Source organism: Drosophila ficusphila, unplaced genomic scaffold, assembly GCF_018152265.1.
Source record: "Drosophila ficusphila isolate 14025-0441.05 unplaced genomic scaffold, ASM1815226v1 contig_636, whole genome shotgun sequence".
NCBI lineage: Eukaryota > Metazoa > Arthropoda > Insecta > Diptera > Drosophilidae > Drosophila > Drosophila ficusphila.
Window position 1 is genome coordinate 1,448,843 of NW_025064569.1, and position 17,659 is coordinate 1,466,501.

General features: G+C 34.5%; 1 protein-coding gene across 4 annotated transcripts; it reads left to right on the top strand.

Moving 5' to 3' along the window:
- The first annotated feature begins 988 nt into the window (after positions 1-988).
- On the top strand, positions 989-14,326 carry LOC108093428 (sodium/potassium-transporting ATPase subunit beta-2). 4 transcript variants are annotated; one of them, XM_017193483.2, is made up of 8 exons: positions 989-1,169; positions 3,230-3,679; positions 7,456-7,596; positions 8,352-8,471; positions 9,272-9,438; positions 9,504-9,614; positions 9,670-9,835; positions 10,992-14,326. In XM_017193483.2, exons 2-8 carry the CDS (start codon positions 3,553-3,555, stop codon positions 11,093-11,095), a joined length of 936 nt encoding a protein of 311 aa, XP_017048972.1. In that variant the 5' UTR covers positions 989-1,169; positions 3,230-3,552; the 3' UTR covers positions 11,096-14,326. The 4 variants fall into 4 exon arrangements, with proteins under 4 accessions (XP_017048972.1, XP_017048974.1, XP_017048975.1 ...); XM_017193485.2 differs by having other exon boundaries at positions 1,058-1,077; XM_017193486.2 differs by lacking the exon at positions 989-1,169 and adding an exon at positions 1,424-1,442.
- Positions 14,327-17,659: the final 3,333 nt, after the last annotated feature.

Below are 17,659 nucleotides of genomic sequence, written 5' to 3' on the forward strand. Positions count from 1 at the left end.
TCAAGTTCACATTTTACTTTTAAAAAAGTGACCTTTTTAATCTAAAAAAATATGCATTTTTAGATTGTAAATTTATTCTACTGAAAGCTCATCGGATGATAAAGAAATACTTTTCATCGCTGATGCATCGACCTTCAAATAAACAGAGACCTCAAAAAGAGAGTAACGAATACAGGCATTATAAGTAGGTACTTGGGTTTTTTGGCAAATAAAACTGTTCCTGCTGAGAACAGAGGAAACAACATCACTCTTGTATTACCAAACACTCATTTCAACCGCTTCATTTGACATATTATTTTAGTTGGTGATGTTCGAATGTTCCTATTGCTGGCCTATAGGCTTAGCAGCGATACCGCAGCCTGGTATCACAGTAGGTCAGTTTAAAAATACTTTTACGCTCACAAGCCGCTAAGTTCTGTGGCACCCATGGCTTTGATGGGAAGTGTTGGGCAGTGTTACATACTGATCCTAGAAATTGTTCACCAGAGAAATTAAAAAAAACTACAACTACGACAAAGATTTTATACGCCTTGTTTTTTGTTTCTTGACGAACTAATGAATTTTGGTAGAACCAAATTGAGCAGAATTGAGCAGATATCCTGCGCGGCTTGTCAAAGCGGCACGGTTTTGCAGGCACTGGATGGAATCAAATGCAATCGTAACGACATAAGTAGCTGAAAGCTCGGACGCCCAGCCACCCCGCCCCCTGTTCCACACCTCGGTCCACCCCCAGCTACCAAAGGCACATATTCCAGCGACCGCTCGCAAAGCACTCAGCTGAGCAGAAAGCTCGCGCGCGCGAGGAAAGCTTAGGAGAGCTGGCGTTTTTGTGAAGCTGGCGCCCAACGCCCACTCCCCGCCGCCCCCACCGCAATCAGCGCCACAGCAATCAGCGGCACAAACCTTTCGAGAGCGACGAAGTGGCCCGAAGAAGCCGAGGGCGAAACGAACCACCGCCGATAGCCCAGTTGCAAACTGCGGCAACGATGGCACTATCATTGGCGTTTTAACTGTGGACGGTTGCTACTCGCACTCGCTGGCGGATTAACGGCACATAATATATACATACATATATGTGTATGCATTTACATATATATCTTTGTATCTGGAGTCATTATGTACAAGTCTGCGTAGAGGGGAGTGTTCGGAGGCAGAAGGAAGGCCATTCTGTATGTGTGTCATTGCAAAATCAGTCTTACATATTCCCCCAAACCGCTGGTTACATAAAATCACAAACATAAAATTAAACAAATAAAGCGATCGAAGTGTTCGGCAGGCAGTGATTGAATTAAGCAAAGTACCGTATGTGAATCGAGTCAAGTGCCCAGTAATCGTTGATAGTGGCTAATTAAAGGAGAACTCGTTGTGCTGAGGAACACATTTTTCATTGATTACGTCGACGTCGGCAAGGAGGGCACTGCCACAGCAGCAGAGATATCCTTGTAAATCTTATATACATACTGAAATTCGATTTTTTCCTAGCCTGCAACGACGAAAATGGATCTATAACGAAGGACACGAAAAAACGAAAAAGCGAGTGAAACTAAGTGCTTACGTGTGTGTGTGTATATTTTAGTGTGTGTGTGTGTGTGTGTGTGGGAGTGAAGAAAGTACTTCAAACTAAACCCTAGAGTAATTCGTAGTGGAAGTGAAAGGGGAAGGGGAATGTGGTTTTAAGATAGCCTTTGCTCAAATTAGAATCGGAGCTCTTATCGATTTTCTAGAATTAAAACCATGATCCAGATAACTGGGAAAACTGCACTGAGCGTCACGGAGGGAATGAAGTGCCTATTTGCGTGCCCCAACCACAGTTAGTTTCCCTCTGCCTTAGTGTGCGGGTGGGTGGGGGTGTTCGTGGCGTTGCCTACTTTTGTGCGCTTTGCCCTTTACTAGGCAGGCAGGCCTTCAACGGGCCAAAGCAGCTCAGCTCAGCCGTGGAAACAGAAACAGAAATAGAAGCTGAAGCTGAAGCTGAAGCAGGGCCGAATCGAATCGAGTCGAGTCGAGTCGGGCGCGTTGCGCAATGAGCGCCGCGAAAAGGCAGCGACGTCGGTGGCGGCGTCGCCAGCTACAGAACAAAATGTAAGTCAAGCCATGCGAATTTCTGTGTCGGGAATGTCGGTGAAGAAGGAACGAGTGGGGAGTGGGTGGTGGGTGGTGGAGAAGTGAAGAAGTGGGGAAAATGCCGTGATAGGCGCTCTGGCATAATCAACTTCTTCTGTGTGCGTGGCCCGGAGCTAGATATCCGACCTGGCGGCTTCGCCCGCCGTCCTTGCCGCAACCCATTGTCCGCAGTTGATTGCGAAAAGTGTGCGGCTGCCTTTGGGCGTCAGCCGAGCAGGGTTGCAAAACTGCAATCCAATTCCCGGCGGTCTTTGGATCGGATTTGCACTGAGCCCAACGGGCACCCACCTCATCCGCCCACCGCCCCCTACCATCCCTCCACGGCCCCTTCTCGAAACTGTCATTAAGCTGGCGCCCAGCTGTCAACTTTCATGGCACGGACGCCCAGCCCCCAACCCCCAGCCCACCCCATTCCATCCACAGCGCAGCTCCAAGCCCCGAAAGCGAAAAAACTACCTTCCAAGAAAAGATTCCAGCCGCGCTCTCTTCGGCTCTCTTTCGCTCCCTTCGACTTCCTGCGCATGCTCGTGGCTGCCTGCCTGGCTCGCCGATGCTTTTTTCCGCACTTAAGATTACATAACAGTTGGCAGAGTGTGTGGCTGAAATCGGCAGAGGTGACTTCAATTTGTTTTAAGCCAGTGAGTTCATATTGTTCCGACAAATAGGGTGAAATATTTAACAAATTAGACAAATATCTAGATAAACAGTTAACACGTTCCACAATAGGCTGAAACCCAGGTTGTTTAAAAACAACGGTTTCTATAAGTTACTTTTCGATTGCGCCGAGGCGCGGACTTGGAAAAAATCAATTTCGTAAAAGAAAAAAATCCAAGAAAGACAAATGCCAAATTTGTGAAAGCAAAGTTTACATAATCATGAGAAAAGTAATTGAGTAGCTTACAACAGCCGAAAGACGAAAAATACTTCAGCGTAGAAACGGCGCCTGTCTTACATAAACAAAAATCAATAAAAAGGAAAAATACTAGCTTTCCCTAAAAATGCTGGCTCCGGGGAAAAAACCTTAACTTCCACAAATTACCTAACAGGTGTCCCACCTGATCAATTACTTATGAAAATATATACAAATTTTTGTTCCTATTTTCAGTAACGATACAAACTTATCGCAAGTCTTAACAAGATATTGTTACAAACATTCCACAACAAAAACAAAAATGATGTACCAAAGCAGTTGATTAAGAAAAACTCACCAAAAATAAAACCAAAATTAACACCAAAAACCAATATAATACAAAATATAAATAATACATTAATATTCGATAAGCGTTCAAAACCTTAACGTAAACGTAAGTCACAAATAGTTTACCAAGAACTAGCTGCAAACCAAGACGCCCCTATACAACTCGAGTGACAAGACGAATAAATAATTCACGAAAACCCAGCAACAGCAAGAAAACCAAAACCATTAAAATGGCCGATAAGAAAATTGGCGAATACTATGCACCGCCGCCTAAAATGGGCAAGTGGGAGGGTTTCAAAAAATTCCTATGGAATAGTGAAACTAGCCAATGTCTTGGTCGTACAGGTTCCAGTTGGGGTAAGTTACTTCAAATTAATTAATTACTTCAAATTCTAAATTGAAATTGTAGAGAAATTTTAAGTTTTTTTTTAGTGCATCTTTATTTTAGTTATATAATATTTAAAAATGTTTTAGTTTTTAAGCTTAATTGTAAAACTACCCAAAAATAGACATTTTCGTTTGGCTAGCCATTATTGTTTTTGTTAAAATCATGATTAAATTTGGGATTTCTATCTAGCTTAGATCTATTTCACTAAGTGGCCCCAATGTTTAGCGGTCATGAATTTAGTCCAAATATGGAAATCAATAAAGTGCACATGACTAAATACATTAATGCGTGTACACTTTTCTTGATGCCAACGAACACGAAGTTCCTTATTCTATTGCCAGTTCTTTATTGATTGCATAATGGAAACGTTTTGTGACAGCAGAGAGCACGAATTGGATTGAGAAAATTTTATTAATCATGAAATATCGTTTATTGGTCTTATAGCATAATTAATTTTTTGCCAGCTATTAAATTTGTCTTTAATTACAATCCTTTGTGTTAATTCTAACCATATGTTGAAAATTTAATTACACAAAGTTTCCAAATATATGGTTACATTAATTTATGGATGGAGTTACCAACTTTCTTAGTTGACCTTTAACCACCACTACAGAATCTTTAACGAATCCTTGAAGGCTTGCTTAAAATATTATGTAAGCCTTGGAGGGAACATTAAATAAACAACAAAAATTAGCTCACGGTTTACCACCAGCACCTAATAAGACACTTTTTTTATGGAATTTCGGGTTGTGACTTTCCCAAAAAACACAACCTGCTAGAACATACAACAAATTAAAACAAATCAATATTTCTATTTTTTAATTACAAATTTGTTCTGGTTTAGTATTAATTTAATAGTGTGAGTCAAGACTAAGCTTCCTATAACCCAGCTATGTTGTTACTACACAACACAGATGCTGGCGGACATGGCTTAAATACTTGACAAAAATCAATTCCAACCTAGTTGCATAAATTTCTGTACAGGCAACAGCTCAGTACAATAAGGCGTAAAACTGGGTGTTGCAAGAAGTTGTTTTCACTGCTATTGCTCACTGTTATTGCTTCTGCACGTAACTGGCAATTGGCAACATTTTGTATGTGTTAACCTGAGCGGCCAATCGAATTAAGGGCTTCCTAGATAAGTTAGCCTAACAAGTGTGCATGTTCAATACTCAGCTTTGTTCTCAATCTTCCTACATTAATAAAAATTTCTTAATTTTTTAAAAAATCTCAGTTAATTTATCAATTGCTACAATTAACATACAAGCTATTCAAAAACATATATATCTGCCACTCAATTATTAAAATCAACTTGCGGCGCAGCAAACAAGGCTGCCAGTAAAACAATTAAATGGACGACGAATCAATTTACACTGACACTCGAAAGTTAGCCACCCATTCGCTAAATAATACACTAAAAACTTTTTACTTTTCGCTAAAAACATAAACCTTCAGCTGACTAACACCACAATTAGCAATAGAGACCTAAAATATTTTCTTCGAAATCTAAGCTTTTGCTTTTTCGTTAAGAGCATTTGTTAACTTCAATTCAAAGTAAAGATAAATGTTTGTCGACATACTTTTCAAACTTGGAAATTCTGATATTTTCGTAAAGTTATAAAAAGTGTTGATAAGCAGATAAATAATCTCTGCTCTTATTCAGAGATGCAGCAGTTTGAAACTCTCGGTTTTAAGAGGGTTTTTTAAAGAACTTCCGATGCAATTAATTGAAGGGCAATTAAGCAGAGTAAAGAAAATAGAACAAAATAAATGGCAATAAAGACGGCTTGGCGTAAATTCATAGGGGAACCTCTCTTCAAAAGCACAGGAAAAAATGCAATCATCAAAATCGTGTTATTTTATTTAGTGCCTATTCTGAAAGCATTTCGAAAATATTCATGTTGTCAAGTATCACCTGATAGAGCAGTTATTTAAAAAAATGTAGTATAGTTAGGTGGTCGACATTTTATGTCTCTGTTTATTATGTAAAAGTGTAAAGTAAAGTTTAACCGCACTAGCTATTTGTCATGCAAGTATCAATTACACATAAAATTACACATACCAGTTAAAAGTATCTCAATGCAAATAAATGACATGCAATATATTTAAGTTTCGGGCAGTGGAAAGCCTAGGAGCAAAAACATGAAATACGTCTTCTATTGTTTTATCTTAAAACCGTAAATTTTTCATGGAGGCCTGCTGACTCTCCACCCTTGCTCCAACCTTAACTGTAAATTAAAAATATAATTGAGATACAACGAAAAAGCAGAGCATACAGAAAGCAAAGAGAGCCCGTTCTCTGCAGGCAGTGACAATTGTGTGACTGAAGTGAAAATGTCAAAGTTGAAAGTGTAGAGAACAGCATAGGGAAGGGGAGGAGTGGGGAGTGGGGAGGGAGGTATGAGGGGATAAAAGCTGGAGCCAGAGCCCAAATGAGAGCGCAAGAGCGCAAGAGAGCGCAGCGTATACGTAACAGTCCCACTTTACTCTGGCTTGTCCTGGTCAGGTCCTTACACACACAGCTACGGCACCTACCAGATAATTTGCAACGTCAACGTAAAGAATTTTCGATTAGAGCAAGAGTTGTTTCTATATATTAAAACGAGCACATGGTTTAAACATCCAAATGAAAAAAACACTTATACTTACCGAACAACAGGCTTATGGCAGATTTATATCATATTATTCTTACACTGGATCAAAAAGCTAGTTTCGCCCAGCGAAGTCTATACACCCTTGCAGTTAGTTCTTAAAGTAACTAAACGCGACATAAATTTATAGTCACAAGATTGTTTCCAGTTTTTATTTCGACACTTTCAGAAACAGCAATTATGGATACTGTTTAGTTACGCCATATTTTCTCTTTTTTGTGGTATAAGAGTCCGATTTTAATAAAAATCAAATTGCTGTATGCCGTTCAGATTATTTTTTTTATAAAAATTTTCTTAAGTTTCTCCGATTGCTGCACTGTAGTGTAGTGGTCATAAACATGCTTCTTTGACCGAAAACAACGGTGCAAAGATTCGTGGTCATTCATTTTATGAAGATTATTTGATTTTTTTAATGATATAAGTATATACTATCTGCAATATTTTTAAGCGAGATATCAAGCATTAAAATTATAAAGTTTATGGGGTCGGAAAAGTCTCCTTCACCGCCTTGCAATGTGTATACCATTACAGTTACAATTATACAAGATTATTTCCTACGATTGCCAATTAGATTTGTCGAAGCACGCTCACGATTACTTTCCCACGACATAGGACGTACTCGCAATCAAACGATCTCGAATATTTCTCACGACCTAATAAAAAAAACCATGTAAGAAACAAATTGCAACGACTTAACAAGATGATGATCTGCAATCCTGACTCACCCATCTCCTATTTTCATATCCAATAATAACACCCTTCTTAGCCCGACTTTTGGTTCCTTAAAAATTATCCTGATTTTTCCCGAGATTAGCTTTTAAGTCTTTGTTCATTAGTGGTATTCACATTTGGTCGTAAGCATAAAAAAGAAAAAAAATAAGAAATATCAACAAATTTTTTTTTTTTTTTTTAAGATTTCCTATATGTACTTATGCAGCTGTAGGGGCTTTCTAAATTTGCTTAAATATTGCAATGGTTTTTCATTTTAATTTTCGTATTTCAGTACAGTTGATTTTTAAAGAATTAAAGTCAAACAATATTTTTTATGGTGATAAGAAGTTGACATTTATTAATTTCGTTCTAAAACCTTTCAGCGAAAATTCTTCTATTCTACATAATATTTTATGCGGCGTTAACTGGATTCTTTGCCGCAATATTTACTGTATTCTATACAACGTTGGACAACGAGAAACCAAAATGGATGCTTGATAATGGCCTGATTGGATCCAACCCAGGTTAGTCACAAAACAAAGCCCTCTCTAAGTTTAATTATACATAATATTGAGCACAAAGCCCTTATTATTAATATGAACTATAATACACACAAATACGGTTATCAAAAAAGCATCTCTGTAAAGACATCTCTATGTTCTTTTTTGCGGCTCCAGTTAAACTAAAAAATTATTCAAACTTTATAATGAAATGAGGATCGATGAGATCATTCATACAAAATACCCTTTGCTCTGCAAAGTATAAAAAGAACGTCAAACCATCTTTCTTAAAAATATGCTTTTAAAGCGGTTAATGATACGTTTTGAAATTTTAAAAATTAAACTTTATGTATAAATAAATCTTTTCGATAAAATCTCTTCGATCATTTTTTTTTCTTTTTCTAGTAAACGTTTTTTTATGTAAGCCTACACATAAATATTAAATTACGGCAAGATTGATACTTTTTTGTTTGTTTTTTTTATAAACAAAAATCGTACGAGATATTTTCGTGCTTAACATGTTGTATCATTCTAGCTTACTTTTTTTTTTTTTAATATTTTAAAAACTTGAAAAACAAAAACCTAAAAATCTATTGTTGTTACTAAAAAAATGTGTTTTTTTTTTAAGTTGTGTTTACATATTTACATTACTACCTAAATGTATACCTTTCCCTTGTCGATTTTTAATCTCAATTCATATAAACAGATAGAAAAAAAAGTAATTTAATTAACTAATTGGATTGAGCTCATTGTGAAAACTCTTTTCTCTCTTTCATTAGGTCTTGGCTTTCGACCAATGCCCCCAGAAGCGAATGTGGAGAGCACATTAGTTTGGTATGCAGCAGCCAAAGACGATAATTATAAATACTGGGTCGATGAGACTTCTCGTTTCTTGAAATGTAAGTAAGAACAAAATTATAAACCAAGAAGTTCTGATTTTTTCCGGTTTTTTAATTTTTGAAATTTATAACCGAAAAATTTTTCTTATGAACCATATTAAATGGAATTAAAAAATATTTTTCCAACCCAAATCCTCTGACCAGTTGGTGAAATTTAGTATCCTAAGCTTTCGAGTTTAATTTTTTTAGTCCGTTAGCTTCATTTCTAAGTTAAAATGATTTTTTTAATTGGCAAAAAAAGTTAAGTACAAAATTAATTCAAACGTAAATATTCAATCTTAAATTCAACTAACGGAAAAAATAATACATTTTTATATATATAGAGGGGTGCTTGTGCTCAATACGCTTAAACAAATAGTCAATATCCACCAACCAATAGTCAACAAAGCCGGGATTGGGATATCTATCATACAATGACAAAAGATGTTCGGTTTTAGATTGCGAAAAACAATCGTATTTAATAAATATGGCCTTTTTTAAACAATTTTAGAACAAATAAGAAAAGAGTATTAACTTACTCTTTGATTTTTTTTTATGAATATTTTATGATAATAAGCAATATTAAATGAGTACATTGAGATTTTCTACCTGATTTTTAAAAATAATGTTTTTTCAAATGTTTTGATTTTTGAAAACCGATAATATAAAGATCACAGTAAGTTATTTTTGTTTTTAACAGTAAAAAAAAAAAACTATCGCTTCACCGTACTTAACATATGTAAAAAAAAAAAATGTAGGCTACTGCTCTCGCCAAAAGTAACCCCGAGAAAGCTCCTAATAGTATTTTATTTCCTTCCTAGCTTACGATGACCTTGACAAGCAAAATCATGTTAACTGCAGCTTTGAAAATCCACCACAAGATAACAAGGTGTGCGGCATTGACCTCTCGACCTTCGCACCGTGTACAGCTGAGAATAACTTTGGCTACCACGGGGCCAGACCCTGTATATTCTTGAAGTTGAACAAGGTAGAGTTTCCAGTCCAGCACATTGATCACAACATTAACATAACATGTAAATGAAATCTCCTTAGATATACAACTGGGTTCCAGAGATTTACAACGATTCAAAAACCTTGCCAGATCACATGCCCGAGGATCTGAAACAACACATCAAGGAAAAGCAAAGCCTGCGACCCCTCGAAGTAAGCTGGCAAACACTATTTCGTTGCAGATTGTTGTTACTACCTCTACTTTCAGACAAACGTAGTTTGGGTCTCGTGCGAGGGCGAAAATCCCGCTGATGTTGAGAACATCAAGTCCCGTGATTACTATCCACGAATGGGTTTCCCTCGATACTATTTCCCCTTCAAAAATATTCAGGGGTACATACCGCCCATTGTTGCTGTTCAATTTACGGTTGAAAGTAAGTACCATTTATTTACCTAAGCCTATCTCTGTGTTCCGTCATATTTTATGTTTTTCAATTGTGGTTAGGAGTTAAGAAAGGGCTATTATTTTGGCTATGTCAAAATTAATTAATTAAATTAATTAATTAAATTAACGTTTTTCATAGGTATTTTAATTTAGGTGAGTACTGAGGAACAAAATATGTAAAAGACATACATACGTACATATGGTTAAAAGCTGTATTTTGTTAAATAATATCAAACAACTCAGATGTTGCCAAACGTGTGTTTGTGACATACATTTACGTTGTAAGCGGAACAGCTCGCAAAAAAGATGTCTGCAATAAAGTTAACATACAAAAACCTATTTTCGCGGTCTAATAAATAATTATAATGTAGGCCCTGTTCAGAGAAACGAACAAAAAAGTCTTTGGAAAGAATGAGGAAGTGCGTTCTCCTTTTTTCCCTTGTTTTTTATTGAAACAATTTATAGGTGCTTTATCCAGCATTGTTTTGATAAATGGGTTACATACTACTAAGAACGAGTATATATCTGAATAGTAATCACTAATACTACCTTAAGCTAGAAGTTTGCAATTCAGTTTAGAAGGCATCTCCGTGCCGATAATATTTTCTTGACTGAAATTTTAACAAAAGCCAGCTTACTGTTGCACGTGTTTTATAAGTTCGTACGGGCCAGATATAATGTTTATATTATTTTGGCGAAGTTGGCTTAAAGAAGCCTCATCAGCATGTGTGCAATAGATGTAGAAGACTTAGGTTATAATGAGAATGAAATGGAAGCAAAAATTGATTTAAGTGTACAATACAATTCGTAAAATAATATAAAGTTTCTTATAATTTTTATTTGGTTTTTTTTAATGCTACAGCTTTAATTGGTAATATGAAAGTCAAACTAAGATTATACTTTTTATAAAAAAATTTATTCTTAGTGTCTACTTAATTTCAGAATTGGTAGTTGTTTCTAAGCAATTTGCGAAATAGACAAACGATTTTTTGTGAATATTTTTGAAGGTTGATTTGCAGTAGGACAATAAACCAGAATTGTCTTTGAAGTTCTTTTTCGATTTTAAATTATTATTTCTATGTGTATAAATATGTTCGGTATTCTCACCATAGTATGATTTGTATTAATTTTCTAATTTCTTCCAGCCGGCGTTTTGATTAACATTGAATGCAAAGCCTGGGCACGCAACATAAACCACGACCGTTCAGATAGAAGAGGATCCGTTCATTTTGAATTGATGGTTGATTAAGAGAAGCGCTAAGAACATGACGATAGTGGATTGGCAGTATCACAGGAGCGGCCATCGAAAAATCTACGAAAGATTTAAATAAAAGAAAAGAAAGAAGTAAAAAACATCAACAAAATCCACACACAAAACAGAAACAAGAAAAGTGTAGCAATGAGTAGACGATTTGTGTAATGCAAAGAAAACCTGCAAGATACAGCAACAACCAAAGACAAAACTAAACGAAATGAAGCTACAAAAACAAAATGGAAAACTTAAATTACAACAACTAGCGCTATAAAGCAAAGTAAAACAAAATAAAAACCTACCCAACGCTATCTAACAAAACACCCTCACAGAATCAGAATCAGAATCAGAGTTTTGTTTTAAAGCATTTGACTAAGTTACCTGTTCAGCTGCAAAAAAACTAAATTGACATGCCTCATAACATTGCAAAATATTAAATTGTTACTAATAAACTTTAAAAGCAAGAACAAAAAATTAGCTGATCATTTTTTTTTTTATTTATCGCCATTATCCGAACCTTAACAACAAGAAACATATAAACGACGAACAGCGCAGCGAAAAAAAAAACTTAAAAAAAACACAGCAAATGTACTTGAAAGTTAAAAAAATATTTATCATAAAACAATTATTTAGTTATAAAAAACAGTATATGTATGTCTTAACATATGCATATATATAAATGTATATATAAATATATATTTATATGCATATATAACTTGGTAGATCGGATGTCACATAACACGTATATGTATGTTTATATATGTATGTGTATACATTTTTACCCATTCTTCTCTAGCCCTTTCCCCGTCAGCACCCATTATATCCTAAGAGGCAGAAACAGTATTTAGGATCCTAAAATATAATTTAGTTAAATTTGTTATACAAACTTACCACTTTACCAAACAAAAAAAATGGCATTAAAAACGCATAACATTTAATTATTTGAATACATTCACAAGGCAAAAACAACATAAATTGTAGATTCTTAAATAGAAAATGAGCAAGATGTGGCGCTGAATAATTAATAAACTACAAGTATATAAAAGGGTATAACTGACGAAAAACTTGAAAGCAAAACCAAGACATATTTAAAATGAATACTCTTCACTTATTGAAATCCCAAATCCAAGATCATTGATGGGTAAATCGCATGAAATATCTAATTTCAAAAAGATAAATAAAGCAACAAATTAAATAGCTGGAATAAGAGTAAACAGGTTACTGGTTACAATAAAAAAGAAGAGCATATAAAATTAATATATATTATGTATACACCACCACAAAACACAAACAAATTCTATAAATAAATCCAAGTTGTTTTAACTAAAAAAGAAACCGTTTCCATCTCATATAATTTACAGCAAACCCACTTAAGAGGAAAAGAAAAGTTCGCCTTTTCAGCTTTTTATTGTTATTCGTTTTTTAGAACCAAACATGAATATTGCTTTCCAAATTATATTGTTTTTACATATACACAAGCAGTTAACCCGTCTCTAATATGATATGAAAAATAAATATTTGAGCCCCAACTAACTTTAAAAAAGCTGTCTATTTTCCAATACGAAATACTTGAAATGGTAAAGGATAGCAAGCGGCATACCAAAAGCTTAATAATTACCCCCTTTTCCATCCACTTTAACTAGTGTAATTTCTAAGAGTAAAGTAAGGTGATGAGCCAGATAACTTGGTATTAAATTTTGCCAAAAAAAAAAACGAAATGCAGTAAATAAATCAATAAATAAAAGTTGAGCGGGAAATATTACAGATAAATATAAACATTTATTTTAAATAAAATGCTTACTTTCATAATATTTCCTTCAACTGCAAAAAAAGGTAAATAATATTTGGGTTAGATTTAAATTCAGAACTTAAACTTTTTTTGTTTCATACAATTATAACTGGCCCACAGCATAAAGTACATTCCGTTTTTAAGTAGTTTATTTTGTTTAATAAACCATTTCGAAACATACTCTTTAAAGCAAGCTTTTGTGGAAATATAATAGAACATTTGTTTTCTAATATCTTTGCTAGTGCATGTTCTCCTAAGACTAAGCTAAAAAAATTATGATATGAAAACAGTTAGTTAAGTAGTATAATGAAATGGCAGCAAAATTGTCATTACTGAGCACCAAAATTCCTGTTGGGAGATCTATTGAAATATGATTCCGCTAGTGTCCAGGTAACCGCGGGCAGGGTTTAAAACAAATTGAGCTACCATATATACTTATAGGTTTATTTTTCATCTCAAGATTTTCGCGCACAAAATTAGACTTGAAGACGATATTTTATTTGGTTTTGACCCGGCAAAGTGTGTTCCCCAAAATCCGCCGATAAATATTAATAGGTTATCTAGGGTAAAAAAGAACTTGTAAACAAAACATAATGAATAAATATTTCCCATAACAAGGTATATAATAAACACATAAAGAAGAAATGAAAAAAACTGCCAAGTAAATGTTTGACCCTATAGCTTACAAAAACTTATTTGAAAAAGTTTATTTAATTCAGACTCACACTGCTTTCTCCTGTCAGCGGTTGCTAGTTACTCGCCATATGACTCGGATGCAAAATGTTATTCCTTAAAAGACTTCATATTCTTCAGTAGGCGGCAACAACTAGCACACAATTTAAACAAATTAAATTTAACAAGCATATATATAAACTGCCATTTTTTATGTATGTAAAATAAAACGTAATGAAAGACAAAAACCATTAAAATTGACATTTTTGCATGTAAACTGACAACCAAACCTTGATACAAATTCAAGGCTACAACAATAAATGTTCAAACGAATTCAAAAGGATTTTCACATGATTGTTTCAAGGAGTTTGCATAGTCACCTATATGTGTAATAATCTTGTTCAACTTTCGGTACATAAATAGCAAATTAGGCCGCAAGCCTTTTAACAAAAATTCCTTACTATACAGATTTTCAAGGTCTCCCACAGAAAAGTGTGTCACACTGCGGCATATGTACCAAACAAAAATGCAATGCGAGAAAGGACAAATATAAAAATTATTTAAAGAAAATTTGTTGACTTTAAATTTATTTGCAATTGGCATAAATAGTTGCAAAAAACGAAACATGATGGCAAATTAGCAAACAAATAAAGTGAACTAGAAAAATAAAAAAAAAAAACTGTATTTAAAATAAGCTACTTAGATCTAAGCCAGTATAACATAAAAACGTATATATACTTATAAATATATGCAAATGTTATATATATAAATGGTAACAACATAAAAAAATGTAAAATTACATTTAGGTACGCAAACATTTATGTTTTTTGATTTTCCAGAAAACACAATAGATTAAAAAAATTAACCGACACGAGAACCCACAAAACACGGAAATTAGCAATGCTTAATACATTTAGTTTTTGACAAATATAGTGAAAAATGCGAATTAAAATTCATTGTAGTAAATTAATTATAACTACTTAAACAACAGATTTCAGTTTGAAAAAGATCGAATCTGAAAAGAAAATAAACAAAAAAATGATTTTGTTACCTATTTTAGAATTTCAAAAAAGTCTAACAAGATTGCTTTAATTAACGTTTAAAAAATCCTTCATAAAATCACAGAAAAACTAAAATATGGATAACATAATGAAAAACAAACACTGCTTTTTATATTATTTAAGTTTAACTTTAAATATTAAAAAGATAACAAAAAAAATATAAGCTGTAATATTAAATGAAACTTACGTCAAGAAAAAAAGGAACATCATTCAAAAAGGAAAATAAACAACAACAAGAAGCTACATAAATTTTGAAGAAAACCCCTAAAAATGAAGTCATGTACGAGTAACGATAAATGAAATGTTTGAAAAATTTTACTGAATTCAATAAAAATATTATGTTGATATGGAATTAAGTAATTCCAAATAAACAAAAAACAACTAGTTTTTATTTTCTACACTCTAAGAAATAGAAAATTTTTACTTAAAAACTTTTGTTTCTTGTCAATAAATGGTGTCATTGTCAATAAAGGGTGTTACGCAGTGAAGGAGACACCACCGACTCCACAGATTTTAAAGTTAAAATTTTATAATATTATTTTTTATTAGTAGCTTTTGAAATGGTAGCATAATCTGTTGTACAGAGTTTTTTTTAGAGTTTTTACAATTAATGTTACTTGACACTAAGATAATAGGAAAAACAGTTTATGACGTCAAAACCAGGTGTGGTAGGTCTTAAGGGTAGTGTCGCTCCAGTTTTTTTAATTCTTGGCATTGTTAACAGTGCCTAGCTTCCTTGCTAGGCATTTAGGATGCGCATTAAGCCTCTCCATGTACCTCCTAGAGATTTCTTGTAGCTTGACCCGAGCTTGGGCACGTTGAGATCCCGTTTGATCTCCCTGGTATATACGTATATATGTACGTACCAGGGGGCTTTATAAATCAATCATAGAGTTTTGGCCCGCAGAACTCGGATTTTTGTTAAGGCTGCTATTTGAAGAAATGCCATAAGCTTGAAGGGCTTAGAAAGGAGTAGACGATAAAATAGACTTATAAATCTTGAACGTGGTGGAAAAATCCATGCCATTCGAGCGACCTCGTTCCTGAAGGAATGCTGTTAGCATGTGATGTGCTCCCCAAAGGTAAGCATTCTGTCTAATGTGACACCATCATACCATACGCCTGAAGAAAGCTGGTTGTGCTTTCCTTAGGGCTCACGCCAGGAGAGATACTCCAGAATGCATCGAGATACTCTTGCAAAGCAAAAGTGGCTGCCAAGGACCGACGTGTCGTCAGCTTAGGTAGCGATCAGCACATATTGTTCTTCAACCGCAGAAATTGAAGTGTGTGAAGGGATATCTAAGACGAAGGTGAAATACAGGGTAGGGCCAAGGACGCTACTTTGTGGGACTATACCAGGAATTGTTTTGACCGACGATTTGTACCCATCAGCAGAGACATGGAATGTGCAACCCCTAGGAAACTTTTCACAACTTGGAACAGCTGAGGCGTGCAAAGTCACTTGGTTTTGTACGGGAGATCGGTTTGCCAGACCGGTTGGGAGTCAGCCTCTCCTTAATTTTTCCCAGAGATGAAAGTAGACAGATCGGCGGTTTTCCAGGCTTAGGGACATAAAGTTATTGGAAAAAAATTATTACGTCATTGTTTTTTATCACAGAAGTATAATTTTTTAAATAACTATTTTCTAACAACTATTGAAATATTAATAAAATTTCATAAAAATCAGAAAACTGTATAATATAACCGGACTCCATCATATAGCTCGATCGAAAAATATTGAATTTATTACAGAAACATTAATCTAAAAAACATATAAAAGATTATTTCAAACAAAATTTTCAATTCGTTGTTTTTATTATGAAAGCTAATTATTTGAGAATAGAACAACACTTGAATCTGAATATATTTCCGCCACTTATTTAGGATCAAGACTAATAAAACGAGGGTTAAGGCAAAGACTATAGAATATCAAGATGTTGCATGACCTCAAAAAAATCGTTCTATGGTGGGTCTTGATATGGAGACCCACATGACTTTGCACTTTTAAAGGCAGCCAAGACCATATACTCAATTAGTTCGCCGCGCTTCATGAAGCCCGGTGTTGTTGTGGTAGATGCTATGCCTCGTGTACATGAAGGCCCGGGTTCGTATCCTCGCCGAGCCCAGCCATATCATAAATTGTTTTTTTTTTTCTTTTTTGTGTAAATTAATTAATTATTTTATTTTTAAATTTTTTTTTTCAATTTTTTGTTTTTATAATTTTTTTTGCGTTCATGCAAATGGTGAACAGCCTGATACAATTATACAAGGTAGTCCACTCGGCAAAATCCATAGTCCCCTAATTTAACTTTGTCAAGTAAGTGTGAGTGAAACGGCTACACTGTGCTTCAGTTTGACAAGCAGGCACGCACTGAAAATAAGGGACCAAAACCGAACGACTTCGGCAAGCCGAGTGGACTACGTTGTATAATTGTATCATGGTGAGCAGCAAAATACCCTAACACGCGTACATATGTATACGCGCATGTGTGAAAATTTAACGACACAATTATCTGAATAAGGAACATTATTAATATTGCACCTATGAATTCTTTAATTTAATTATTATAAACGAAAAATTATGATTTAAATGAAAATTAAAGAAAATAAAAAAATTATGCTTTACAAGTCTGATATACCCTTCTACTATTGTAAAGTGTATAAAGCCCGATAAACTGAAAATTGCCAGCTGTGAAAAAATTCCCAATTTGGGAACACGACGAATATTAAAAACGAAGACGAAAGCCGAAAGCAGCAGTTCGTCGTGTTTCTATTTTTAGATTTTCCCTATTTACCCCGACCGACCGCATCATAAAGCTAGAAACAGAAACGAAAAATGTTTTGTATGGGATGCAACATCTTGATATTCTATAGTCTTTGGTTAAGGTTATTTCGATGTTTTTGGTAAGCATACGAATTACTAAATACTACAATTTCAACATTCTATCTCTCAAAAATTGGAATTTAGTATTTACTCATTCGTAACGAGTATAGCTTCTTGATCTCCCATAAGATATGTGAAATTTGTAAGATGGAACC

Coding starts and splice junctions, on each gene's coding strand:
- LOC108093428 (XM_017193483.2), top strand. CDS start 3,553: ATGGCCGATAAGAAAATTGGCGAATACTATGCACCGCCGCCTAAAATG. Junction 3,680..7,455: donor TCGTACAGGTTCCAGTTGGG/GTAAGTTACTTC, acceptor AAAACCTTTCAG/CGAAAATTCTTCTATTCTAC. Junction 9,615..9,669: donor AAAGCCTGCGACCCCTCGAA/GTAAGCTGGCAA, acceptor CTCTACTTTCAG/ACAAACGTAGTTTGGGTCTC.